At 53.6% G+C, this 25,286-nt stretch overlaps 11 protein-coding genes across 11 annotated transcripts; 6 read left to right on the top strand and 5 right to left on the bottom strand.

Moving 5' to 3' along the window:
- Nucleotides 1–157: 157 nt before the first annotated feature.
- Nucleotides 158–1,666, top strand: V1510DRAFT_423367 (uncharacterized protein). The gene has a single exon (XM_066934929.1). It carries the CDS (start codon nucleotides 422–424, stop codon nucleotides 1,295–1,297), a length of 876 nt encoding a protein of 291 aa, XP_066786696.1. The 5' UTR covers nucleotides 158–421; the 3' UTR covers nucleotides 1,298–1,666.
- On the top strand, nucleotides 1,280–2,043 carry V1510DRAFT_285680 (uncharacterized protein). Its single transcript, XM_066930641.1, has one exon. The coding sequence runs from the start codon at nucleotides 1,364–1,366 to the stop codon at nucleotides 1,970–1,972; it is 609 nt and encodes a 202-aa protein (XP_066786695.1). The 5' UTR covers nucleotides 1,280–1,363; the 3' UTR covers nucleotides 1,973–2,043.
- Nucleotides 2,044–2,114: 71 nt separating this feature from the next.
- On the bottom strand, nucleotides 2,115–6,379 carry V1510DRAFT_370402 (SNF2 family N-terminal domain-containing protein; the record flags this gene model as incomplete). The annotated part of the gene is made up of 7 exons (XM_066931437.1): nucleotides 2,115–3,782; nucleotides 3,830–4,348; nucleotides 4,386–5,536; nucleotides 5,573–5,858; nucleotides 5,908–5,948; nucleotides 5,993–6,037; nucleotides 6,076–6,379. The coding sequence occupies 7 exons, from the start codon at nucleotides 6,377–6,379 to the stop codon at nucleotides 2,115–2,117; spliced, it is 4,014 nt and encodes a 1,337-aa protein (XP_066786694.1).
- A 1,668-nt stretch (nucleotides 6,380–8,047) lies between these two features.
- V1510DRAFT_405115 (synaptobrevin-domain-containing protein) lies at nucleotides 8,048–8,490 on the bottom strand (the record flags this gene model as incomplete). Its single annotated transcript, XM_066932309.1, has 4 exons — nucleotides 8,048–8,105; nucleotides 8,140–8,274; nucleotides 8,307–8,362; nucleotides 8,395–8,490. The coding sequence occupies 4 exons, from the start codon at nucleotides 8,488–8,490 to the stop codon at nucleotides 8,048–8,050; spliced, it is 345 nt and encodes a 114-aa protein (XP_066786693.1).
- Nucleotides 8,491–9,722: 1,232 nt separating this feature from the next.
- On the top strand, nucleotides 9,723–12,027 carry V1510DRAFT_283965 (Rec8 like protein-domain-containing protein). The gene is made up of 4 exons (XM_066930639.1): nucleotides 9,723–10,083; nucleotides 10,121–11,166; nucleotides 11,199–11,623; nucleotides 11,655–12,027. Exons 1-4 carry the CDS (start codon nucleotides 9,840–9,842, stop codon nucleotides 11,845–11,847), a joined length of 1,908 nt encoding a protein of 635 aa, XP_066786692.1. The 5' UTR covers nucleotides 9,723–9,839; the 3' UTR covers nucleotides 11,848–12,027.
- A 1-nt stretch (nucleotide 12,028) lies between these two features.
- On the top strand, nucleotides 12,029–13,005 carry V1510DRAFT_283367 (Sm-like ribonucleoprotein). The gene is made up of 3 exons (XM_066930637.1): nucleotides 12,029–12,168; nucleotides 12,270–12,319; nucleotides 12,354–13,005. The coding sequence occupies exons 1-3, from the start codon at nucleotides 12,155–12,157 to the stop codon at nucleotides 12,668–12,670; spliced, it is 381 nt and encodes a 126-aa protein (XP_066786691.1). The 5' UTR covers nucleotides 12,029–12,154; the 3' UTR covers nucleotides 12,671–13,005.
- V1510DRAFT_280336 (CENP-Q, a CENPA-CAD centromere complex subunit-domain-containing protein) lies at nucleotides 12,764–14,302 on the bottom strand. The gene is made up of 2 exons (XM_066930631.1): nucleotides 13,847–14,302; nucleotides 12,764–13,739 (listed from the first exon to the last, which is right to left on the bottom strand). The coding sequence occupies exons 1-2, from the start codon at nucleotides 13,847–13,849 to the stop codon at nucleotides 12,858–12,860; spliced, it is 885 nt and encodes a 294-aa protein (XP_066786690.1). The 5' UTR covers nucleotides 13,850–14,302; the 3' UTR covers nucleotides 12,764–12,857.
- V1510DRAFT_423350 (exocyst complex component Sec6-domain-containing protein) lies at nucleotides 13,885–16,824 on the top strand. The gene is made up of 6 exons (XM_066934928.1): nucleotides 13,885–14,152; nucleotides 14,201–14,228; nucleotides 14,301–14,405; nucleotides 14,440–14,565; nucleotides 14,598–14,709; nucleotides 14,743–16,824. Exons 1-6 carry the CDS (start codon nucleotides 14,121–14,123, stop codon nucleotides 16,665–16,667), a joined length of 2,328 nt encoding a protein of 775 aa, XP_066786689.1. The 5' UTR covers nucleotides 13,885–14,120; the 3' UTR covers nucleotides 16,668–16,824.
- On the top strand, nucleotides 16,807–18,815 carry V1510DRAFT_282874 (uncharacterized protein). Its single transcript, XM_066930634.1, has one exon. The coding sequence runs from the start codon at nucleotides 16,969–16,971 to the stop codon at nucleotides 18,523–18,525; it is 1,557 nt and encodes a 518-aa protein (XP_066786688.1). The 5' UTR covers nucleotides 16,807–16,968; the 3' UTR covers nucleotides 18,526–18,815.
- Nucleotides 18,816–19,002: 187 nt separating this feature from the next.
- V1510DRAFT_285642 (kinase-like domain-containing protein) lies at nucleotides 19,003–22,235 on the bottom strand. The gene is made up of 4 exons (XM_066930640.1): nucleotides 21,823–22,235; nucleotides 21,684–21,787; nucleotides 20,505–21,648; nucleotides 19,003–20,472 (listed from the first exon to the last, which is right to left on the bottom strand). Exons 1-4 carry the CDS (start codon nucleotides 21,845–21,847, stop codon nucleotides 19,145–19,147), a joined length of 2,601 nt encoding a protein of 866 aa, XP_066786687.1. The 5' UTR covers nucleotides 21,848–22,235; the 3' UTR covers nucleotides 19,003–19,144.
- A 388-nt stretch (nucleotides 22,236–22,623) lies between these two features.
- On the bottom strand, nucleotides 22,624–24,512 carry V1510DRAFT_408495 (uncharacterized protein; the record flags this gene model as incomplete). The annotated part of the gene is made up of 3 exons (XM_066932452.1): nucleotides 22,624–23,991; nucleotides 24,026–24,172; nucleotides 24,504–24,512. 3 exons carry the CDS (start codon nucleotides 24,510–24,512, stop codon nucleotides 22,624–22,626), a joined length of 1,524 nt encoding a protein of 507 aa, XP_066786686.1.
- Nucleotides 24,513–25,286: the final 774 nt, after the last annotated feature.

Here is a 25,286-nt window from a genome sequence, read left to right as displayed (position 1 = left end):
AGCGCTCAGCGCTACGCGCCGCAGGCGATCCGCCTGCTCGGCCGCAAGCCGCGCGGCCACAGCGGTCGCTCCGCCACCAGCCGCCCGGCCGCCGCTGCTGCCAGCCGGCCGCCGCTGTCGCCTCACCCGGCGCTGTCCTCGCGCGCGGCGCCCGCGACCGCGAACAGTGTTGGCAGGCGTCTAGCCGTCTCCGGCAGCGCTACTGACAGATCTCATCAGGCTATCCCGTCTCCGGCCTAGCCCACGAGGTACGTCACTGCTGGACTGGGCTCGCCCGCCTCGGCGCTTAACAGGGCACGGCGCACTTCGCCGCCGTCCAGCTCACTGCGTCGCGGCCTCTCGGTCCAGGCCGGCGCAGCAGGCCCTCACCGCCACGACGTGTCTCGTCTACATCTAGCCCGGCCAGCCAACGCAGCCCGCAATGTTCGGCGCCGATAAGCCGGCGGGTGCAATCGACGTCTTGCTCACGCGCTCGTTCCAGCCTGGCGGGTGGCTCTACACCTCCACCGCCTTCGTCTCGGTCGTTCTGCTGGTCGTCCTGCTTGCTCCGCTGCTGTTAAATACCGCCCCGTCCGACCCTCCGGCGCCCGGCCCCCAGATCAGCCGTCTGCCTGCTCCGCCCGCACATCCCGTGTGTCCGTGTTCGGCACCGCTCTGCGCCCTATGTCTTGCCTGCGCACCACCCTGCTGCCTGCCTCTGTCCAGCTCTAGCTCGTCCTCTGTGCGCGCCCTTAGCATGCCCGGCTCTCCGCTCGACAACGACTACTTCATCGGCCAGCTCTCCGCGGTCACCTTCACCAGCTCCGTCGACACCGTCGTCCGGCTGTGCAAGGCCTGCTTCGGTCCCTTCTTCGACGTCCCGCACAGCTTCCGCTACAGGCGTCTCGCGGCACACGAGGGGCCCTTTCCCGACTGCGTCGTCTTTGAGCTGCGCCGTCATTCCTCCCGCAGCCGCTATCCCGCCATCCTCGTCGTCTGCCGCCCGTTCGCCTACGACACCCAGACCGGCTGGGACGAGGCAATTTCGGGCCCGTTTCTCCACCACGTACGCGCCTCGTCGCCGCGTCTCTTTGGCGCCGTCGTCATTGGCCATCAGATCCGATTCTACCGCGTCGACAACACTCTGCCGGCCTTGTTCAACTGCACACCTATCAACACTGGCTACATTAACCTTCGCACAGTCAACGGCCGCATAGAGGCTACCAAGATGCTCCTGGAGATCCGCTACAACGTCAGTTCATGGGTTCGCCGGGGCGAATATAGACTCTCTGCCGGCACCGCCGGCCGATCTCATTAATGTACATTCACCGAGTCCGCGCACCACTTAATACGAGCGCATGCTCCGCTGTCGTAAGTCGCCCAGATGTTCCCCTGTCTCGCGCGTATACACTGCGCCCACGGTCGAACAGGTAGCATTGTCTGCAGTAGGCCATCCATAGACTTATACGATCCGGGTGGATGTGGCAATGGACGCCGTCTGGCTCAGACTCGTCCTGCGCCTAAACGCCCGGCGGGCCGCTGCTTGAGCGTGCATGCCACGTCCTTGACACTTCTCTCCGATTCATTATTAGCCGCCGGCCGCTACCGCACAGTGCGCAGCCGCATCGCCCGCGGCTGCGGGCAGGCTGAACCCGTCCAGACCGCATCCAGAACGTATGTACGCCCCACCGCAACCTGCCTGTCACACAGCCGGACCAGACCGGCCTACCAGCTGAGTACGGCTCGTAAGCATGGCGCTGCGCAGCTGGCAAGCAGCCAGGCCCCTGATCCTGTCGGCCGCGCTACCCGCTCTGCTGGATCAGCCGCCGGCCTCGGCAACTTGGCACGCGCTAGCCCGATGTGGTCTGCCAAAGCCCAGGTACCTGGCACCAGAAAGAAGCTTATCGCTAGCCACCTTCCTCTTTGGGCACCGCACCCGCGCCCGCATACCGCCCTACGCCCACCGCTCCATGGCTCAGACAAGACAGATTAATTATACAAGATGGAGTACCATCGCAGACTTAGAGCAAAGAAAGCAAACATGATCCAAATCCGAACTAAAATACATATGTTTAACATGCTGGTGAGTTTACATCTAGTATAACCAATGAGATCCGATAATGCAGTCTTCGGGTCTACGCGCTCTGCTGAGATTGCTTGAGCTTGGCGTACATGTCGGCTATCTTGCGCGACGACACCCGCGCTGGCCAGAAGTATCTGGCGAAGTACCACAGATGGCGCGACAGCCGTGAACGCTCGTCTGCGGGGGCCGCAGCGACCACGGTTTGAATGTAGTCTCCGACGGTCTTGAGCTCGCGCTTGAGGATCATCGCCCACTCCTGGCGGTCGAGACCGGCACCGCCCTGTCTCAGCCGACGCAGCGAGTGCCGCACGGGATGCATCGAGTTCTTGCACGTCGCCTCGTCCATGCTCGAGTAGTCGCTCATGTCGCCTGCGTCCGGCGTCTTAGACGCCAGCCGCTCCGTGGGCTCGGCCTTCTCAGCCTTCTCCGCCGGACGTTCCGCGCGTTTCTTCTTGGGCGCCGCACGTGCCGCCTTGGGCTTTGGCCGCTCGGCCTCGGCCTCGTCCGCGCGCGCTACCACTGGCGACTCGGACTTGACCGGTGGCGGCGGCCGCGGCGCCGGCGACGCCGAGTTCGACTTGGCCTTCAGAGCCTTGGTCACCGGGGGCTTCTTGCGCCGCCGGTTGTCGCGCGCGTCGCTCGGCGGAGATCGTCCGTCCTGTTCGCGCATGACTCCGATCAGATACTCCACACGCCGGCCCAGGTGAACCGCCCCTGGAACCTTCGGCACCGGCTTCTCCTCCTTACTGCGCTCCTCCTTCTTTTCCGCGCGATGCTCCTCCAGAAAGAACTTGTCCCCCAGATTCAGCGTCGGGTCGTCGCGAATGTACGTCCACGAGCCGTAGCCGTACTTGCGCACGCCGATGAGCAGCATGTTATCCTGCTCAACGTCCCACGAACAGTTCCACCCGTGCACGGCCTTCACGTGGAACCCGATCCGGAACGAGTACGGGTCGTCCTCTGGGATGGCGTCGTTCAGCACCTTCAAGTCCTGCGGCCGCTGCACAATGAGCTCCGCATTCAGGTTCTTGATGCCCTTGTACTCAAACAATATCGCCTTGCGCTCCTTCTTCTTGGCCAACTCCGGGTTCTGGGCCGCTGCCGCCGCCTGCTCGGACCGCCGCTGCTCCTCCTTGCGAATCGCCTCCCGCGAGATCTCGACCATCTCGTCGTACACCTGCCAGATCCGCTCTGGGTCCTTGTTCGAGAACGATCCGTCCATGGTCGCCCGGTCCCACGCCTCGCGCAGGTCGCCGTATCTTAGGATGAACTTGTACACTGTCCGGATCTCCTTCTCCGAAAGTGCCTTGCTGCTGATGTTGGCCACGGCCTCCTGCTTCCGCTTCATGGACCGCTCCCGCCGGCGCTTGTCGCGACCAGCTTCGTCGGGCTCGTCAGCGGCAGCACTCGCCGGGGCACTTGTTGTCTTACGCCGGCTGTTCATCTCGATCTGCTCCCGTAGGAAGTCCTCCTCTTCCTTCTTGCGCTCTTCCTCCTTGATCTTGCGCAAGTCCTCCGCCGGGATGATGTCGTCCCAACTCACGTCCGCCTTGTAGTCTGTCACCTCAAACTGCTTGAGGAACTCCTCGCCGCCAAGATGCGACTCGCCAAGGTCTGGGGTTGTGTTATGGTCTTCGGCATGCTCAAGAACGTCGTCCAAGTTCATGTTCTCCAGCTTCTTCTGGTTTTCGTGCGCCTTGAACATGTTGCCGGCTCCGAACTATTCTGTCAGTCTATGACTACCCCATGTGCTCGCGGTCGAGTTACCTTCAGGATCGCGCTCAGCTCTTTGCTCGTAGGCTCCGTGCGCTTGGAGGCGCTGCTGGTGTCTGTGACACCCAGAGAAATAATAGCGTACTCGAGAATCATCTTCCGACGAGCCCGCTCGAGCACCTCCTCCTCCACTGTGTCCTTGGACACGAACCGGTAGACCATGACGTGCGACTTCTGTCCGATACGGTGCGCACGTGCCATGGCCTGCAAGTCCGCCTGCGGGTTCCAGTCCGAATCGAAGATGATGACCGTGTCGGCAGTCATCAGATTGATACCCAAACCGCCAGCACGTGTACTAAGCAGGAACACGAAATCAGGACTTCCGGGTGCGTTGAAGTGGTCGATGGCTATCCGACGCGTGGCCGCGGGAATAGTGCCGTCGAGACGCTGGAACGCAAGACCGCGGTGCGTCAGATAGTCACCGATGATGTCGAGCATCTTGACCATCTGACTAAATATCAACACTCGATGTCCGTCCTTGCGCAGGCGACCCAGCAGCTTGTCCAGAAGAACCTGGCTGTCAGCATTTCTGAGCTAGGGCAGTGCTTACCATCTTTCCGCTGTTCATTATCATCCCGCGGAAAATCATGTTCCGGTCACTTTCGCCGTTTGCAGAGTCTAGAAATTGGTTCTCGGCATTTGGAAACAGATATGGATGATTGCTCGCTTTTTTAAGCTCGATCATGATATTCAGCAAGCTCATCTGCGATCCGCCCGATGCTCCTGCGTTCAGCGCCGCGTAGTTACGCGATATGATGTTCTTGTAGTACTCGGTCTGCATGTCCGAAAGCTCCACACGCAAGATACGCTCAGATTTCGAAGGGAGCGATTTCTCGACATCCTTTTTGAGCCGGCGAAGAATGAATGGCTTCAGTCTTTCATGGAGATCCCGGATGTACTCTTCTTGCTTTGCTCCAGGGGTCTCGAAGTCGATCTCAATATCGATATGCAACTTTCCAGGCATCAGGAAATCGACCAACGCAGCCAGCTCCCGGATGTTGTTCTGAAGAGGAGTTCCCGTGATCAGCAGTCGGTTCTCCACCTTGAACTCCTGAAGAGACTCGTATAGGGCAGAAGTAGCGTTCTTCAAACGGTGGGCCTCGTCGACAGCAAGAAACTGCCATTTGATGGCGCCAAGATCGGCACGGTCCTTCAAAATGTACTCATACGTCGTCAGGAGAATATTGAATTTGGGCTTGCGCTGTTTGCCCTCGATGTAGAACTCGTAGTCCCGCATCATCTTTCTGGCCTGGGTGTTGCCGAGGTAGACAATGTAGTTTAGATCCGGGGCCCAGAGATCGAGAGTCTCCTGCCACGCCGGCACCGTCGACAGCGGCACGACGACGATGAACGGTCCGTGCTGCTTGCGCGCGTATATCAGCCATGACAGGAAAGCAACCGTCTGAACAGTCTTGCCAAGACCCATCTCGTCAGCCAAAATGCCGTTCTCATTGCGAGACCACAGGAAAGCCATCCAATTGAGACCGGTCAGCTGGAAGTCTCGAAGCTCGCCATTCTTGACAAACGACGGCTGCTCAGTGAGCTTCTCGAAGCGCGGTCGTCGCGCACCATAGTGGACGCTGTGAATCGGCGACAGCTTCGAGTTCGACCGGTTGAGGAACTGCGTAACAGGACGCTTGGCAATCTGGGCAATCACTTCGGCGTCCTCCCACGTACACGAATCGTAGTACAGCCGCTTCCCTGAAAGTTAGTCCGCTGTGTTCCATCTTCACTTACACTTGACAAGATACTGCATCTTGCTGACACCATCGACCTTCACGCGCTGAGACGACACCACGCGGTCGACCTGCTTATACTCTTCATAGTTCTCGCGATGGCGCTCGCGGTCGATGTCCATTGATTCAATGTCTTCCTGGGTCGTCGACGGATCGTTCCTGATCTGCTCGTCCAGAATCACGCTCTGGCGAATGTAGTTGTCCAAACGCTTGTAACCTTTCAGGCCGTTGACGTCGGCGTAGTCCTCCCACGTGTTATGCAGATGAGAGAGCTGCTGCCATTTGACCTGGAGACAGTTAGCTCAAATCGACATACGGCGTCGTGGACCGGCTTACCAGGTATTGCAGGTCAGTGTAAGGGTCGGCGTGACCTTCGACTACGACAGTCAGTACTGCTCGGCACTTTACCTCGTGAACGTACCTCCATCGCGCTTTCTGTGGTCCAGGATCATGTCTACAGCTTTGCCTTCTAAACCGGTCAGACCGCCCGCGAACAGCACGTACCTTCGACTTCTTCGTACGACTCCAAGTAGCCCTTGGCCCCACTGCCGCTGTAGTCTCCCTCCTCGTCCGACACCACGAATTCCTGCTCGTCCTCATCCTCGTTGTAGTTCATGACCTTGTTATTACGGGTCGAGAACCGTATTTCGGCAGACGGCAGCTTGACAGCGTGAGCAGACTTGGTGAGCTTCCGGCGCTTTTTCTTCGTCCGGCGGACAGCGCCGTACTCGTCGCTCTCGGAGGACTCGTCGTCATCGTCCTCGTCGTCAATTGACTGGCGTGCGGCTGGACTGTCAGGAGGGATCATCCAAATCGCGCTTACCTTGGCCTTTGGCCTTGCCGCGACCCCGGCGACCTTTACGCCGCGGCGTGTCGCTTTCATCACTTCCCTCAAGCTCAACAAAACGTTCGGGAGCGGCGTGAGCGCGGCCCTGTGCAGTTAGCATCGAGAATCAAGACATCTGTGGTGGCAACGGCGAAACGGTCGCCAGACCAACAGACCAAGCCAGTAAAAAATTCTTACACTGCGCCGTAGACCGTAGAGCTCTGGATCAAAAAACTCAACCTCCTTCTTCTTGAGCTTCTTGCCTCCAGATGACTCTGGCGACTGTCGTTTCGATGAGCCCGCGCGGCGAGACGATGGTGAGCTACCGGCCCTGGACTTTATGGGCCGGATGTCCTCCTCCTCGGTCTCCTGACTGTCGACATCATCATCATCGTCATCGTCATCAGCTCCCTCGTTATACTCGGTGCTCATGGCATCGTCGTCGTCATCCTCGTCGTCGTCGTCGTCATCCACGTTGTCCGACAGGTTGTCGCCAGAGTTATCAGAGTCGTCCGAGTCCCCAGTGCGTGCCGTGTGGCCGCGACCGTCAGTGACGACCTGCTGGCCACCTCTGACTGTGCCGGTCCCATAACCCGCCGGACTGTCTTCGTCCATGTGATCGTCTTCGTCGTCCGAGTCGGCCTCGAGATTGCCCGTCCGACCGCGGCCGCGCGCCGCACCTTCGTCCGCAGGGTACTGGTCTCCGCTTCCAGACCCATCGCGGTCGCCCGTCCCCGACCCCGAGAAGCCGGAGTACATGTTGGAGAGGGCAGCCACCGCAGTTTCCTCGCTCATTATCGCTATAAGATGACGCTATATACAGACAACAGGCCAATAATTCATAACTGAAGACACTGGCCGCGATGAGTTCCCATAGAATATGCCAAAGAGCGGATAATTGACCGGATCACGACCAATTTGAGCACGGAAGGTGATTACCTGCTGTAAGTATATAAAACTTGCTGGTGCTCGGTATACCACGGTAGTCTGGTTAAAAAAAACTTGTAGGCTGCAAAATTTAGAGGTCACCAAACGTGGTGGAGAGACTAGTCACCACACCAGATGGACGCGATGGTGATTGACCGGTAACGGCCGAACCGACGGCAACAATCGTTGGCGGCCAGCGTCCGGACCAGGATGCTGGCTGACCCAGATCGCGCGGGATCGGATCGCGCGGCGCGTCTACGCGGTCGATGCGGATGCTAGCCGTCGCAGCAATGGGCTACGGCGGCATAAACGGTGCGGCGGCAGCTCGGCTGGGGGTGGGCCAGGCCCGGCGGTACTCGGACGTGCGCGCGGAAGGCGCCACGCCCGCAACGACGGCGAAACCGAGCGTTACGCGTGTTCCGACAGCCGCCAACGTCCGACCCGCAGCGGGGCGTCCGACAAGACGGTCATGCGGATTAGAGTACCGGCTCACCGACACGCTCCGGTGGCGATCGGGCACGTAGAGCGCGCGCATGCAAGCAGCACGGCCAGGACCCGCATCCACGTCCTCACCCGTAGACACAATTTGGCCAGCACCTTTATTAAGCGTGCTCCGGCTGGAGACATATACAATACAAACAACGCCTGCCGCACAAAATTTCATCATACTCATGTTACAACAATCTATCGCCGGTCGGGTCGTCGGCCGCTGCCGCCGCTCGGCTAAGTGAAATGGACGACGATCGGAATGATGATCACCAGTAGCAGGACGACAACGCCGCTGGGCGTCAGTAGAGCCCGGTTATAATACGTACCCAATAAGACACATCCGCATCTTCATGTCCTTCCACCACATGGCCTTGCGCGTGCGGTTGGCGCCGCGCCGGAAGCCCTGGGCCGACACCACGAGGTTATCGGTCTTGTCGCGCAGGTCCGTGATGCGTCCACCCCTGCCGTCAGCGATGGCACCGCTATGACTTACCGCTCCGCGACAATGTTGATGTTGTCGCGCATCAGGTCGACAGTGGTTTTGATTTGCTGCCGTCAGCGTGCGCGAGACAGCCTCTTACCTCATGAATCGCCGCGCTCTGGCTCGAGCCGCCCTCAGCCGGCTGTGTCGGCGAGTCGTAGGGCACGTAGTCGTACGGCGTGTTGTTGCTCGGCATCTTGGCTGATCAATCGGTAGTTTTCTGTGCACACCCGGTGGTTGCGGTGTTGTCCGTCCGCTCGTTCCTGATTGCGTTGATCCAAGTTGCGGCCGCCGTGGTCCACGAGAACTGATGGAGAATGTGGTGGCTGGATGTCTTCGGCTGCTATTAATATAAAAAGCCTTTAGGCCGCCAGGTCACATGAATAATTAGGGATTAGGGATCTGCGCCGCATTGGGTGCGGCGCAGCATGCATACAAGCCGCGATCACCTGACTTGCGGCCACGCCGCCCGACGTCAGCGTCGTCATCTACCCGCCCGCGCGGGGCGCAGGCTACTCTGCGGGGCTGTGCCGCGACCGCGCCGCCGGCGTCTACGGGCCACTGTCAGGTGCTGTGGCTGCAGAGTGGCAAAGCCGGCCCGCACTACCCGCTCAGCTCGCTATGACACACCTGCGAACCAGATCGCCGCCGGCAGCGGACTTCGCCGCATACGCCCGTGCGCTAGCATGTGCCCACCCTCCTACGCGGCCCACATAGTAGTCCGGGGCCGTCGCCTCGCCGCATCGTGCCCTATCGCGTCTGTTACCTGCGGACGCGGTTTACGCTGGGTCTGATCGTCATTTCCGGTAACCGGAAGGGGCTTGTGTGGGCCAATGGAAGCTGCAGCAATGCAGAGTTTTAGCGCTGACCTTGGCACTGAACATTGTTACGAGCCGTGGCAGCACAACTGCCCTTACAAGCGCCGGTGGAAGGACAATGACTATCAAGGAAGTAGCATAGGTGGAGCTCTAGGCTGAGACTGGCGAAAGTAGACGGCGCAAGCCGTGCGTCCATATGCAGCCGTGACCGTTGAGATGTGCCGGCCAGGAACATGTGTTACCCACATGTTTGGCATCGTTGCGAAGGCGCTACGTGCATAGTTTACATGCAGCACTCATCGCTCGAGTGTGCTGTGGCAGTTATGCTAAATCGAAGCCCTTCGGTTAATCCGATTGTGCCGATCACTGCGAGTCCAAGACGCCTGGTGAACAGGCCCCGGCTGTGTATGACATTTGGTCGGTCCCGTCATTTTCCTTGAGTCTGGCCGCATCATGCGCTGGTCTTGTTGTCATTTCGGGAGCGGGGACTTGCGAGAGGGGCTCTTAGTCGCTCAGCTGGACCGCTCGGCCGCGGCCCCCGACACTTCGTGAGAGCGCGCTGTCACGTGATGTGTTTGTTTTGTTCGCCTCTTCGCGTCCACACGCTCTCGAAGTAGTAGTCGCGGCTCACTGTAGCAGCGTCGTAGTACAGACACACGCGTGTCTGCGTGCTCTGGACAGATGGCGATCTATAAAGGCCAACGTAGCGACGGCTTTGTCGGTAGCCATGTTCTACTCGCCCGACATACTCTCAAACCGGACGACCGGGCTGGGTACGGTCTGGCTCGTCGCTACGCTCGGGTCAAAGTCCGGACTTCGACGGGTTCAAAAGAAGGACATCCTGTCGGTCTCGATTCCACGAGCATGCGATTTGATAGTCCATCCGCCTCAGCCTCTTGCCCTGCGACTCAGCTCGAACCTGCTGTACGGTGTAATCAGCGTCTACAACCAGCAATTCAACTTTCTATTTTGTAAGCAATCTGGTCGTTCGGGCCACGCTGACTTCAGCCGATGTGTACCAAGCCTATAATCGTCTCAAGCGAGACCTGTACGCTGCTACAAACGACATAAATATTGCCCCCCCGAATCGACGATCCGAAGGTCTGGTCCTGGGCGAAGATCCGTCGTTCTCGATCGACTTTGGCCTGCTGCCGCCTCTACCAGTTCTTATCGGTCCCGCTGTCGTCTCTTCCGACAATGGTTATAGCTCGAACGAGCTCAATCTGTCCGGGTTTAGCTCAGAGCTCTCGGAATCGGACCGGTCTCTGCTGTTGGACGTAGTTCCGGACGTCTCGGGATCTTTTTCACTTGGACTCGATCTCAACGAAGATGCGGGCGAAGTAGATTTCGAGTTTGGTGAACGGGGAGATATTGTTGAGCTCCCTCGCAACTCTTCGGGGTTACTGCTTTCGAACGACGGCCTCGGTGCCGAGGGAACTCTGGGGTTGTCTCACGACCAGGCTCGCATTTACCAAGCTCTCAATCCCTCAGATTTCGAGGAACAAGTCGGACTGGAGCATCAAGAAGGCCAGCGTCAGTTTTTGCCCGTCGGAAACCCGGACGACTTTTTTTTCAACCAGGACAACGACGAGTTCTATCTGCCAAACGCAGTACACGGTCTGAACTCATCGCCCCCACACAAACGGCCGGCACAAGACGATATTTCGGACGAGCACAGTCCACGCAAACGTGCGCCTCGTGCTGCTAAAGTCGACCCAGACACGCAGCTATCGATCGACGCGATCAAAGACGATCGAGACAACTATCTCGACAACATGGCGGCAGCAGTCAGTGCGCGCAACGCACGGGCCGATCTCTATGTCGCCCGCACGTCCGCCGCAGAGCGCTATGTATACCTCGGCGAGCTCGAGTCGGACCTCCGTCGGACTTTGATGCCAGTCGTGCTCTCTCTTCGAGAATCGCGACTTGCAGGAGCGCTTGCAAGCTCTCCGGCACGGCCCCCCAACGAGAATTTAGACTTGAACGACATCGAGACCGCCCGCACCCTGGCAGGAGAACTTCCCACTGGTGACTACTCCGGCGAAGACCTAGACGTATGTGGCTACAGCGATCTCTCTGACCCCAGGAAATAGAGCTGGCGCGACGCATGTCGTCAGATCAAGAGCTACACACTGGCCATTCGTCCACGTTGCGGCCGTGGAGTCGCTCTGGTGACATCGTGAGCTCACTTGCAGGATCAAGAGTCGGCTCCCGGGCAGGATCTCGTGCACCTAGTCTTGGTCCTCCGTCCTCAACTGGTCATCCATCTTATATGGACACTCCCACACATCCAACTAGACGCAGGATTCGAATGACAGTCACTCCTACCGGCGAAAAACTGGTGACATTCGATGAGGAAGACCTCGACCTAGATGTCTCGCCGCCGGATCTGGAAGCCGGGTTCGATCTGGGCGACGTCAGTGATTCGCCGTTTCGCACCGGCACCTTGGGCCAAGAAACAATATCCGCTAGACTACGAGAAGTTGGACCGGACACGTTCCAGTTTTACAAGTAGGTAAAACCCAATATCTGCTGACTTCAGCGACCTGGTCCAGAAATCCCTTTCCGTCGGCGAGCCCGAACAAATACGCTTCGACGAAGTGGTACCGCCCAGCGAGCATACCCGAAATACCGCGGCCCATGACCTTTTCCATACCCTAGTCCTAGCAACGGAAGGTTTGATCACTGTCCAGCAACCAGAGGCTTTTGCGTCCATCGACATACATTTGAACTGATATCTGGCTTGGTGCCATGTTCTGGATACCCGCTGCATAGAACACTGTACAATGTATTTTACGTAATGCGACTGAAGTTAATAACGTTAATCAAGATTCTGTAGCGCGCGGAAAGCATTCGCCGGGTAACACAAGAGCCGCCTGTGTATTACCCGGGTTAGACTAAAATTCTCTTCTCTTCAAAACGTTCGCAATAACATCTTACAATCGACCACGATCCTTCGTGTCAATCATCGCGTGTAGGTCCAGAAAGAGGCGTTACCACAGTAAAGAGGTTTCAATCTACGCTTAAGCTGCACCCGGAAAGATGAAATTGGTGAGGTATGTCGGATGGATAGTGCGCGTCTTCTGGTCTGATGATCCGATCTGTCGCCAGACAGCATCCGATTCAATTGCGTGTAGATAGGCTGACAGCGTTGCAGGTTTTTGATGAAGCTCAACTCGGAGACGGTGCAGATCGAGCTCAAGAATGGTAGGTATACCCTCGTCGCCTGTACTGACTTCAGGTACTATCGTCTCTGGAACGGTCACCTCGGTGTCCCCGACCATGAACACCACGCTCAAGACGGTCAAGATGACAGTGAAGGGCCGCGACCCGATTTCTCTGGACTATATCAATCTTCGTGGAAACAGCATTAGACATTTTATCCTGCCCGACTCGCTTCCGCTGGACACTCTGCTGGTTGACGACGGTCCTAAGCCGAAGAACAAGAAGAGAGGCGAGCCCGGCTCGCGCGGCGGGCGCGGTGGCGCCTTGGGCGGGCGCGGTGGCCGTGGAGGTCGCGGCGGACGTGGCGGCCGTGGTCGTGGACGTGGCTTCTAGACGTACAGCCTCGTGCGGCCAAAAGCGGTGTACATTATGTTTTTTGTGTAGTCATGACATGCTCGCTCAGTCTGCCGGGAGTTTCAGACAGGCTCATTTGCATCGGAGATTAGACCGTTGACTACTTGGTACGACGGCTTGGCGAGCGGCCGAACAATGATCACAATAGTGTATTTTTACTATATGTTCATACAATTTCTTTTAAAAGCACCTCAACATTCTTCATCTCTGCGAGGATGTCTTCAAAGTCCTGAAAGTTGGACTTGATGCTGTTTACGTGTAAATTAAGTCGGCGCGTGAGCCCGTCAATTTCGTCGTTGTGACCCAGAACTTCCGTGTTGGAGCTGGCCAAATTTATGGCCTCTGCGCTGTCCTCCTCCGTGCCATCGGTGCTTTCCACTAGCGAGCTCGCCAGCTTTTTCTGTTGAGCTTTCCGCATCGACGCCTGCGACCGCGCGTTCTTTGTGATCGTTTGGAGGTACTCCTGCTCCTCCTCAAGCTTGGCTGTCTCTGCAGCTATTTCGCTCTCAAGAACAGATATTTGGGCCATATCTGGGATCAGTTGGCTCTCGAGGTCCGCATTTGATGCCACAATTGACTCGTACTCAAAGTTCCGTCCCTTGGAGTTCGGCGGCACCGGTACCTTTTTCAGGCGTCGAGCTATCTTGCCGAGTACGCCTTCAATCACCTCCAGCGACTCCTGTTTCTTTTTCTCGTTGGCAATCGAGTTCAGCACTGGGAACGACACCACGCGTGCCATCTCGATGATTTCACGCTGTGCACTGTCCGGGAGAAGTACCCAGTCCCTGCGAATCACCGAGTTGCGGATCTTGTGTATCACGGGTTCTATCTTATGTCTGCCAGCAGACGCAGCGTTTGAATCCCTGTTCTTGTTCTCTTGCGAGCCTACCGGCTCTTCCGATGGTGTCGACCCATTCTCTCGTTGCCTGTTTTTAAAAGCTTTCCGTCCTCGTCCACTCGCACTCTGAGCCTGATCGGAGTCCTGTACTCGCCGTTTCTTTCCGGGCTTGCGTGCTTCTGCTTGGCTCCCAACACGCTTGTTTATGTTCTGTAATGTTAGAAAGTTGGTGCCAAGGAGGGATCCTGCCGTAGATACGCATATATTCGTAGCTACTGTATCGAAGATGCAGACCTTCGGCCTGTTAAATGACTTACCATCGTGTCAGTCGTGTCAGAGGCTCTAGCATGTATGTCGGAAGTAAACGCGCTCACGCGTGCTCTTTTTAACTTCCCAACCGTGATTTGGTCTCTGGGCTAGGTAGTAGGTAGGGCTTAAGTATAACATTTGTCACTTCCTACTCACTCGACAACACAACCAACCTGTTATCAGGTTATAGTCGCGAAGGAAGAATCGGTGGCACGAGCGCGAGAGCAAACGCACCATTCACAAAAGCTCGTTGACAGGTGCCTGCGCCAGAGCGACGTCAAGATGGCGGATTTCGCGGACTCAGCGACGAGTCGGTAAGCAGCGCACTTTTCATCGATCCCTACGGCTGCTGACGAATGTAGGCTCGGCGAGCTACTACGATACCCAGACGTACGTGAAACTGGCCCGAGAACTTCCAATGCTATCGCTTGCCTGCCCGTGTGGATGCTAACATCAGTTTAGGACCTGCTGAAAATACCAGCGCTCAGAGAGTCAATAGCCCGAGACAAGGCAGCCATTGACCTTCAGCTTAAGTCGGGTGTTCAGTCACAGCTGGAGATCACCACAGTAAGGTCCTCGCAGGCTATTTACTGACTTGAAGAATGGACTACGTAATCTCCGGCACAGCCAGGACCTGATGGAATCACTCAAAGAACAAATAATGGCCATTGATAGACAGTGCGCAAACGCAGACAGCATGATCCCCAACTTTTCGCAGATTCACAAGGTATGACGTGGTCTTATCATTACTGACACGAGATCTCGACTGTCCGCCGAAATTTCCGTGCCGTGGACGAAATCATCCAGAAACTGAAGGACCTTCCGGATAAAATTCGGCACATCGAAGAGCTTATGGAGCAGGACGGCAGAAGTATGTGTGCTGTCTATTCCGACTAACAACCAGACACGTTCGATCCGATGCCAAACTTTTTGGCAATTCACTATCATCTGTACCAGCTCCACGACTTTCGTGATCGCGCATTAAACCAAGCGAAGGAGTCGAGCGAGGATGCTGTACGAACGTTGTCAAACTATTTTGGGAGACTCAATGACTTGCTGGAGGAATTCGATGCCATAGTGATGGACATCGGGCAAGAGCTGCTTGAAATACTGCGCGAGGGCAACTCGAGCTTGATAGTCCGGCTTGCTAAGGTGATCGAAATCGAGGAGAGACGGGACGAACAAAACAAGCTATTGGAGACAGCCGTATCGTCGCACCGCAGAATTGCGACTCATATTTCGACCGGGTCGGGCGACAACTACCCAATGTCCAGTACAAAATCACGCAACTATAACGAAAAACTCACAGAGGCGATCAATCTTTCTGCAAAGGACATATTTAAAAACTGTGTAGCCGCCTATCCGGATGACCCGGAGTCGCTCTTGGACAACCTTTACTGGGTCTTTCGTGATCTCTTGTTGGCTAAGACGGAGCTCTCGAAATGCTTTTCGTCCAAATGGAAGATTCCCGATCGATTCGTCAGAGCTTATCACGCGGAAATGTATTCCCTACTAAATTCTCTCGCTACGGAAGATGTGGAAGCCGGCGTGCTTCTCAGACTCGTTCGTTGGTCACAGAAGTATTATGATACAATGACCACTGAGCTTAAAGTGTCTCCCGAGCTGCTGACTCCGGCTCTCTTAGACGGGAAAGAGAACGAGATTCTTGATGAATACATGGATCTTATATGCCGTAAGATCGGTGAATGGATGAGCAATCTTGGACGGACCGAGTACAAAGAATTTATCAACCGCGAGCAGGCTCCCGACGAAGACCCGGATCGCATGTATGGTCTCTCGAGTACCCCTATCGTATTCCAGATGCTCAACCAACAAGTCAGCGTCGCGATTGATTCTGATCGTATCAGTGTGTTAAGAGGGGTCATTGTCGAATGCAAGAAGCAGCTCGTCTCCAGACAGCAGCAGTGGCTAAAGATTGTTCGGGACGAAATTGCACGCTCGAACTCTGGTACTGAAGAGGTTCCAGGTGGCTTGGTGGAGTACATCATTGCCCTTGCCAACGACCAAGTCCGTGGCGCAGATTATACCGACGGCATAGCGTCTCGGCAAGTCAATGTGAGCGCCGAGGTACTCATTCATTCAGACAAGGATCGCGAGCTGCAGCAAGAGATGATCCGAGTTTTAGAGGAAACAATGGACGGTTTCATCGCTACAGGAAAGTCGTGCGTTCAGGAAACAGTTGGCATGGTCTTATACGATCTCCAGCCTGTGTTTTCAGCATTATTCACGAAGGCTTGGTATTCGGCTACCAAAGCAACCACCACCGCCGATGGCAGCATGATGGCAGAGCCTGCTAGCAAGCTAGTGGAGGAGATGGTGAACACATTTGAGGAGTACAACAACGTATTGCGACACCACCTCAACCCTGACCTTTACCAAATCTATATCGACGAGCTGCTTGACGGAACGCTTGTTCAGTATCTGTCGGCTATTGGTAAAAATAAAGGAGCCAAGTTTAGCTCCCGTGCGATAGACCAGATCAAGAACGACGTCGCCATTCTCTATCCCTTCTTCAGTGAATTCACTGACGATGAACATGTCCAGGCGCAATTCGCCGCTGTCGAGGCCTTCCTAGCTCTAGTTGCATCCGATCGCGCAGGTGTTGCGGAAGAGTATACTGCACTCCTAAAGTCTTTCCCGGATGCACCCGTTCGCTTTGTCGAAGATATCATCCGGGCTCGGGACGACCTAGATGCCCGCGCTTACAAAGATTTCGTTGACACCGCCAAGACAGCCGCCACATTGTTCGAGGCGGAACACAACATTGTGGAAAGGAGAACAATTTTCTCAGAGATCTATAGCCTTTAACCTTGCTCTCGGGGCGCATCTACATAGAAGCAGCCGAAACTTTCTTAGATAGTTCCGGTGTTTTGGACATATGTAAATTATTTGGGAGTTAGATTAGAGTTAATTTTAAATCGAGAGTTATATTGAACATGTAGCTTTTGAGTTTTCGTGATATTAATACTGGCTACAGAGCAGACAAGTCTTGTCGGGGAGCGGCGCTGTGTGTCCCCTGAACTGAATTCTGCGGCCGACCATCGATAGAACCGACACCCTTCTGGAGCTCCAGTAGGAGGGGCTTTAAAAGTGGTCCTGTGGTTGGTAAATGTCATCATTGACCGATCCGTACAGACCTGCACGGCATTTCCCGGTTTTATTTTCAGAACAAGGCCCGATCTATGTCCTGGCTGTTCACCTAACTAGCGACGAGCTTTCCGATTGGAAAAAAAAAATCGAAAAGCACGGCGGTCATACGGTCGAGAAGCCAGAAATGGCTCGGTTGATCGTGGCCAATATCAATACAACAGCAAGGGCACAGCTTGAGCTTCGGCGTAGAGGGCTTCCTGACATCACTGTGGTCAAAACTGCATGGATTACAGCTAGTCTTGGCGCCGGCCAGCCCTTGAGTACGCGCGCCTTCACAGTGTTCTCTCCAAGTCTACCCAATCAGCCGTGTGGTTCCGGCAAGGAACGCAGAGAGCAGAAGCGTTCGCTGTCGCCACACAGCCCTCAACGCAAGCAAAAAAAGACTAAGCCAGCACTGTCCTCAGAATTAGCAGATGTTTACGCGAACAGACTCTCCTGTTTTCGCAAACACCCTGTGACGTGTCCGAATGAAGAGCTCTCGCAGGAGCTTATGAGAATAAGGCATATTCGCAAGCTCAGTGGCAACGAGATCGGAGTACGCGCTTATTCAACAGCTATAGCCGCCATTCGTGCCTATCCAAACAGAATCATCGATGCCGAAGAGCTGTCAGGCGTTCCCGGCTGTGGTACAAAAATTGTAAAGCTCGTCGCTGAATATCTTGAGACCGGCTCGATTTCTTCTGAGACCTCCAAACTGGTAAGCGATCCAGAACTTCAGGCAATCAATTCTATGTACGAAATATATGGCGCAGGTCCTCACACTGCACGCGATTGGTACATAAAACGAGGCTGGAAGTCGCTGTCCGATGTCAGAGAGCATGGCGCGGGCATCCTTTGGCCAAATCAACAAATCGGTCTCAAGCACGTGGAAGACTTCAGATCCCGCATGTCACGATCTGAGATAGAGGCCATTGCTGGGTACATCAGCAATAGGGCACAATCTGTCGCGCCCGGGGTGGAGGTTATTATCTGTGGTTCTTACAGACGGGGGAAGCCAGACTCGTCTGACATTGACCTTGTGTTGTCAGTACGTGACGATGGACCCGAAAAACATCACGACTTGCTGAGAGGTGTTTTATCTTCTTTGAATGAAGATGGGATGGTCGCCAATGTTCTCAAGGTAGCCACGGCCTCTACGGATATCAATAGTACGTGGAATAGCGGTAGGAAGCTTTTCGGTCCCGATATTGCATCCAATCTTGTCGACTACGTCTTGCTAAATTGTCGATGGCCACCAGGACCTACCGGAGCGTTCAGGCGGATTGATCTTGTATGCTCGCATTGGTCAGTTGTTGGTTGCGCAGTCGCGGCTTGGACAGGACACACAACCTTTGGCCGCGACATGCGTTTGCATTGCATGGCTCGTGGATTGACGTTCTCAGCTGGCGGTTTGGTTTCGCGAAGCACTAATGAGCTCGTTGACACATCCGCGGAATCTATTACCGAGGCCGAGCGTCGTTTATTCGAGGTGCTCCAACTTCCATATTGGGCACCGGAAGATCGAAACACAGGCTAAAAGGCGAAAACTACGAGGGCTCCACATGTAACCTGAGTCCAGCAATTATCTTCCCTGATGACGAGTAAATACTACCTCGGCTCGAAAATAATCCAGTTCGGTCATCTAAGGTACATGATGTAGGCAGCAATCGCCCAGACAGCAATTGGTCAAGCAGCAATTGGTCAAACAGCAATTGTCAAGACAGCACCCGACCAAGCAACAGTTTTTTAGATCGCAGTTTGATAGCAAACAATTGCGTAACCGGCAATATCTCAGGTTGTAGTCATCCAAATTCTGGTCCTTCAGTCTGCACTTCTTGAGCCGAACATTCTGTACTGTCTGTTGCTCTGCCATTACAATATTTGTGAGCTATTTTCCGAAATATGGATGCGAGTAACAGAAAATCCTCGAGTTACTGACTGAGTATGCGCTTCATGCATCACACAGCTTGATTCCTACATTACAAGCGTAGTGCTTGAGCTCAGTCGCTTACTGAGACTGCGCCGTTGGGGTGCGCTTTGGGGCTATCAAGCAGGTAATTCAGGGGTCCACAAGCAACCTTGTAAAATCATTTGGTGGGCTTAAAGAATGATTGTACTGTTCCATTGACTATTTGACGTTCTAACATGGACAGATCTCATAACAGACTAGAGTATTTGTCGAGTGTAGAGCCCGTACGACCGTTTGTGGGCTTGCCATTAGCGGCCGATGGGGTCAACGTGGGAAACCCGAATCCACCATCTATTCCACTCAGACTTCTTGGCATGGGCGGTGGCTGTAATGGCCGAATTCCAGTAGTTGGCGCCACGGATGCATTGGGTATTGCTGAACCTGCCCAGGGATTAAATTCCGATTGCGGCGATACAGCAGTCGGAGGCGACGCGAATCCATTCGAATTGTAACTCGTAGATTGTGACATGGCGATAGATCCATTCGACGATGTCGAGGTCATGGATGGCGCGCGCTCAGGCTGCAGTACTCCAATAGACGATCCTTGATGAACAGCTGTACCTGTTGCGGTAAACGATGTTGACGGTGCCAATGATGTCGCCCAGCCGATGCGGTCACGGCCATGGGTTTGATGCTGCTGCGATAACACTCCACTTCGCTGTGAGGTTGATGCAGTGATTGTACTTGTAGACGTTGTGGCCATTCCAGTACCGGTACTTTGCCATGAAGATTTTGGCCGAGATTGTACATTCGTCGAGGCACGTGTTAGAGAGACGGGTGGTTCTTCCTCCATTGGATCCCAGTCGAAATCATTGCTAGAGTCAACCGGGACGAAACTGGAAGTACGCGATGGCTGCGTCGACTTTGTGGTCGGCCTAGAATTTTTAGCTGTCCGGACCGACTGTTTTGTGGGTAAGGCTTGACTTGACGGATTTGTCGTTGGCCTGCCTAGAACTAGTGCTTCGAAATCCGCAGTGGGATCCCCTGTGGAAATGGGATCTGATGATACCGCGTAGTCGTTTGGATTAAGCTCTCCCAATTTGCGGCCGTGTTCCTCCTCTATGCGCTTCGAAGCCGTCTGTATCAGCGTCATGAACTCATTGAATTGAGTGAGCTTCAGAAGTGGACTTATGGCCATAGCCCACAAGTGAGGAATGACATCCACTGCAAGACATGTGATGTCAACCATAGGCACAATGAACGTATATGCTCCTAGTGCCTGCATAATGACTGTCGGTTCACGAGTCTTCATTGCCTTTAAAACGGGTACTAGCTTTTCGGCTATCGTATACTTGTCAAGGCCACCGCTGATCAAGCCTCGCAAAGCGGATAATGCAGCCACCTTGACAGCAAGGCTCTTGGTCTGAGAGAAAACAGCACACACGTGAGGAAACATGTCATTTTTGATGGTCGCAAAATCGACGTTACCCAATATAGCTGAAATCGTCGTCAGGCCTTTCTCTTGGACAGCTGGCGACTGTGAATTGATAGCCATGAAGATTACAGGCAAAATGTCTGCGATTAGTTTTGTCTTTGCCTAATAGTACCCTCTTTAAATTCTTTGCCGTTGACACGAGACTTAACGATCTCTATACGCTCCAGTATCACCATTTGCCCAGCGTCGGTTTTGTTCATCTTTCGAATTCCGGGCAAAATTCTTTGAGAAAATCCCAGCTGACTCATGTTCTTTCCTATTTCGAGGACGCTACTCAAAACGACACCGTAAAGGTCATCGTCTTGGCCCAGTTCATTCAACAGAGTGGGTAGTAACTTTTTCTGCTGGACCGACTTTGGGAATTGAGGCAAAACTTGGTTCAGTCCTCGCATGAAAGCGTGTTTTTCTGACGCAGTTTTGGCCGGGAAGGCATCCAGGAAGCGTATTGTGTTGATCAATATATTGTCGAAATATTTTGATCGCTGGAAATCTCTTGCAGACATCCTCTCGTTCGGCCGTCGGGTCAAAAGTTGGGGCAAAACTTCTTGAAGATACGACGGCAATCGCTGGTCCTGCACAGATCCTAGTGCGTGCGGTAGGCCACTTCTATATGTAGTAGGATTGTGACCTGCGTCAATTGGTGGTCTTGCACAGTAAATTGCATGAATGAGGCATCCCATCGCAAAAAGATCGTTAGCTGGGTCCAGTATTCGGTCCAAAACTAGTTCTGGCGCAAGGTAGTCGATATTCATCTGCAAAGACGCCGGCAAACGGTTGTCGTACTCAGGCACAAAGTACTCCCGGATTTCTTCTCTATAGCTTTCCGAAAGTCCGAGGCCAGATAACTTCCAGTCACTCTTTGCGTTGACAAATACTGCTGAAGGCACAAGTCCAAGATGGACAATGCCTGCACTTTCGTGAAGGAACTCCAACCCTTTTGCTAGTTGTAACAGACCCTTTTGGATCTCGATCTCGTCCACGTCTTCATCTGACCGACGGCCAGATGCCTTGTTTTCGATTACGGAAGTGAGGCATGCTGTGACGTGCTCAGTGACAAAAGTAATCGACGACCTAGTTTCTTCCACTGGTTCGACAAGTTCTAATATAGACGGATGCCTCAGTCGAGCGAGATATGAAGCCTCCTTACGGAGACGTGTACAAATTTGATCAGCATCGCGTTTTGCCAACGAAGATCGTCCAATGGTTTTTGTCAAAGCCTGCTCAAGCTTGCGTTTGTCGAAAGTGAAAACAGAAACCTGTGGTAAGTCTTCATCAACTATTTAATTCTTACCACAGTGCCGGTGTTTCGTTTTTTACCATTGAAGACCGACCATGGTCCAGATTGAAATGAGGGCACATGCGATATAGAGTAACTGGCCGATATACCGGATGACACTTTCTAATCAGTCCAATCGAATGGCGCGACTTACGTGACTTAATTGCACTGGTGAACATTGCCGCGTTATTGTTGTATCTGACTGCCTAAAGTGATTGAACCCCAATTGATAGCTGAGATTCCGACAACCTTGTCTGTTCCGATACTAAATCATGGGTAGGTCGAATTACCGCTCTCCTACTGCCAAATGCTTGATTGACAGTGTTTAACAGCCCCGTGGCTTTCAGTAGTGTACTTCTCAAGCGTGATACTGACAGTCCGTGATGCCCCGCCGGTAGCGATCAATTTCGGTGTCGATTTCTGTTAATATGTCACTGGGTGCAAAAACCCGCTTGTCAGGTTCAGGCGCAGGGTGAGACGACATATGGTGGCCGTATCGTGAAGATCGCATGATCACGTGACACAATCTAGCATACCTCCGACCCATTGTCCCAAGACGTCCGGCCTTAGTGGTTGGAAATATTCTGCGAATAACATTAAGACTTTTATTGAAACATACGTATACGACATTATCATCACCATAAACCACTATCTGAACAAAACTGAAGAAAAGTCATCAATGATATATATATTCAAAAAATAGCGAGAACTCTAAGTAGATATAATAATATACAATATACAAAAGTAAGTCAGATGTAACAACCAAATCCCCAGAATCCCATAGTAAGCGGAACTAAAGCTGAAGGCGCATAAGCACCAAAGACAAGTCTCACTTTAGTCGATATACGCAGACACAGGATCGTGCACAGCACGGCTGCGTTTGCAGTGTCGGGCAGCGAAATGCTGAGTAGCGAGTGTTCATTAAGTTCGGAGGGTGTCGAACCGAGAGTAAGGATTAATCGAATTGAGCAGTTGTTGACGCATTGATGGCATAGACAGCTTGGGGGACGTTCTTGGGATCGCGGTAGTGAGGTTGAGGGAGAGCCGGAGTAGGTTGACTTGATTCAACATCACCTTCCCGGATTGCGAAAAGAGCCTTGACAGAAGGGCTGCGCGAAATGTACGGAGGCAGAGCAACAATTTTACGGATGTACTCGTCCAAGTTTGCTCTGCGTTGAGATGAAATTGAGTCGTTGACATAAGTCACTGGTCCTGGCATGTAAGGTAATATCCGCGTCTGTGATCTCCGCCCAGCTTCTTCTGGAAATTCATCCAAGAGACGAATTTGAAAGTCGTAAAAATCCTCATAATATCTGCAAAGATTTCGAAATCTGCCATCCTCCATCTCGGCGACCAGTAGATACCAATATCGGCCGTTATCAAATGCATAACGCTCCACCGATGCCTTGACGGCAGCAAGCTCGTACGTATCTGTAGTTTGAGAGAGACGATCGTTGTAGTAATGGCCATTTGATTGGGTATGTGACGTTCTTATGGAGATGGGATGTGTTGAGGTAGTTGAATGCGTGCGATTCATTCCCTCAAACGCTGGAGGGTCCCCGATGGTAGCAACTGTCGAGGAAGAAATAGTGGTGTGTGCTGATGCCGAGGAAGAGATCAGGTTTGCAGACGACTGCTGGCTGACAAGAGACGGATATGTCGAGACCGGGGGGAGTGGGTCATCATCGAATTTACCAAGAGGAATACTGCTGGCCTTATATTTCGCGGTTCGCTTCTTCCACTCTTCGACCCTTGGAATACCCGCTCGCGCCACAGCCTCTTGGACATTTTCAATAGGGCTGCCAGTGGCCATGTCTCGAATCTCAACAAAAGTTACTGGAATAAGCCCAGGTCCACCCAATCGGCCAATCGGTTTAGCGACAAACCACTCAGGATTTGATTGAGCAATGATGATCACGGCGTCGCCTTCTTGGGCCTCCAGTTCATCGGGCCGTTCCGCCGTAAAATTATAAAGTACAACCCCATACAGCGGCTGCGACGCTGGTGAGACTCGACCGGCAAAATTCGAGCTAGATTCTCTGTCGCCAACTGCAGAAGACTCTGAGAATCCAGAGTCAATCTTGGATTCTGCGCGACTATTTGAAGTCATTTCGTCGATGTTTGTAGATAAGCTGGTCCGTTCCTTTCGACCAAGCACCTCAAAATAATTAACTGGCACCATTCCCCGAGCTTCTGTGGAAGGGTTGCAAGCCTCGTACCAGTCCGGGTCGTTCTCGTTACCGATGACATGGAAAAAGTCACCTTTTGAAAAAGAAAGTTCGCCTGAATCCGATGCCGTATAGTCGTAAAGTGCCCGGATTACCTGTTATCAGCATGGTATGTACTAGGTAACAAACCTTTTTTGGAGGGAGTATTGTAAAAGGCGACTTCTGAGGAAGGGAGTGATACGGAGAGTAGGTCTGCTGCGATTGCGTGCGAACATGCGAGCTGACAGAGACCGACCCTGATACACTACGCTCGCCTTTGAGAGAGCGTCGTAAACCCTAGAATGTCAGTAAGAAATACAATGTCTTCGATAGCAAAGACAAATGGGCCAGGTCAATCCTCGCACACACGCTGGCATCAAGCATTCAGCCGTCCGAATGACTGAGCGATTATTCAGCCGCGATGTAGAAAGCCGCTTCTGACCGCTTCTGAATAAGTTATAACGAACTCGACCACATTCGTAGTTCCATCGAGAGTCCTTGTCATTGTTTTTGTAGGAACATCTGATAAAATTATCAATTGCTGAAGCCATGTTACCGGCGTGAACGTGCTTCGTCTGAGGAAAGACGATATGAAGTGACATCGACCCATAGTCTTGTACCTTCTTACCTTAATCATTATGTTCGTCCCGTGGCTGTCGCCCGATGTCTGTTATTGCTGTGTTCACTCCAGTCCAGCTTTCGGAGGCTTACAACTAGGATCAGTCTTGGGCGGTCTTGTATCAGCGGCCAGCTGCTTTACGCTGCTAGATTTATCCGCTATCAAGAAATTACCCGCCAATTCGCAACGTGATTAAATCGATTGTAAGCGAGTGTATCGGCAACGACAGTGACCAATATTTTCTGATTTGTTCTTAGAAAAAAGGTGGGAGAAGAAAACCTAACATAAAAAGCGTATGTTGTACATCAAGACACACCAAAAAGCAGGGGAAGAGAAAGGGGAGGGGGCGTCTGTAGAAAAGGCAACAGCGACAGAATCATCCACTGCAAAAATAACAACACGGTTTCCTTCAACTACTGGTAAACCAAAAGCATATAGCAATCTGCCGTTACAAGAGGAGTATTCCGAAGAGGACACTCCTTAAGCCACTGGATAGCAAAAGATATGCCAGGCATGGACGGGCTACAAATTGCATACGGAACAAGCGGGAAGGGGGGATGCACACAGCGTAGTTTCGGATAAAGTACACTATCTTTGTGGTAACCACCTTTGAATTTATTAGTACTCGGTACTTACCATCGCAGTCGGGTCTCGGCAGCGTACATTTCGAGACCGGACGGCTGATATAAAAACACACGCGAAGAAGCGGCAGCTTGCACTGTTCTGGCAAACGCAGTGCATGCGGGGCTTGCGGTCATGCGGGTTTCTAGGTCCGGTAACACACGCGTCGAA

The sequence above is a fragment of the Dipodascopsis tothii genome (genome assembly GCF_038497935.1).
Source record: "Dipodascopsis tothii strain CBS 759.85 unplaced genomic scaffold V1510scaffold_45, whole genome shotgun sequence".
In the NCBI taxonomy this organism is placed as follows: Eukaryota; Fungi; Ascomycota; class Lipomycetes; order Lipomycetales; family Lipomycetaceae; genus Neoaidaea; species Neoaidaea tothii.
Note: the sequence above shows the minus strand (reverse complement) of the source record. Positions and strands in the feature narration are given on the sequence as shown.

Bases quoted from the DNA above. Each gene is read 5' to 3' on its own strand.
- V1510DRAFT_423367 (XM_066934929.1), top strand. From the start codon at position 422: ATGTTCGGCGCCGATAAGCCGGCGGGTGCAATCGACGTCTTGCTCACG.
- V1510DRAFT_283367 (XM_066930637.1), top strand. The intron at 12,320-12,353 runs GTAGGTATACCC...TACTGACTTCAG, and splicing joins GCAGATCGAGCTCAAGAATG to GTACTATCGTCTCTGGAACG.
- V1510DRAFT_285680 (XM_066930641.1), top strand. From the start codon at position 1,364: ATGTTCCCCTGTCTCGCGCGTATACACTGCGCCCACGGTCGAACAGGT.
- V1510DRAFT_285642 (XM_066930640.1), bottom strand. From the start codon at position 21,847: ATGTTCACCAGTGCAATTAAGTCAC. The intron at 21,788-21,822 runs GTAAGTCGCGCC...CTGATTAGAAAG, and splicing joins CACCAGTGCAATTAAGTCAC to TGTCATCCGGTATATCGGCC. The intron at 21,649-21,683 runs GTAAGAATTAAA...GACTTACCACAG, and splicing joins AACGAAACACCGGCACTGTG to GTTTCTGTTTTCACTTTCGA.
- V1510DRAFT_423350 (XM_066934928.1), top strand. From the start codon at position 14,121: ATGGCGGATTTCGCGGACTCAGCGACGAGTCG. The intron at 14,566-14,597 runs GTATGACGTGGT...TACTGACACGAG, and splicing joins ACTTTTCGCAGATTCACAAG to ATCTCGACTGTCCGCCGAAA. The intron at 14,710-14,742 runs GTATGTGTGCTG...ACTAACAACCAG, and splicing joins TATGGAGCAGGACGGCAGAA to ACACGTTCGATCCGATGCCA.
- V1510DRAFT_283965 (XM_066930639.1), top strand. From the start codon at position 9,840: ATGTTCTACTCGCCCGACATACTCTCAAACCGGACGACCGGGCTGGGT. The intron at 10,084-10,120 runs GTAAGCAATCTG...CGCTGACTTCAG, and splicing joins GCAATTCAACTTTCTATTTT to CCGATGTGTACCAAGCCTAT. The intron at 11,167-11,198 runs GTATGTGGCTAC...CTCTGACCCCAG, and splicing joins ACTCCGGCGAAGACCTAGAC to GAAATAGAGCTGGCGCGACG.
- V1510DRAFT_282874 (XM_066930634.1), top strand. From the start codon at position 16,969: ATGTCATCATTGACCGATCCGTACAGACCTGCACGGCATTTCCCGGTT.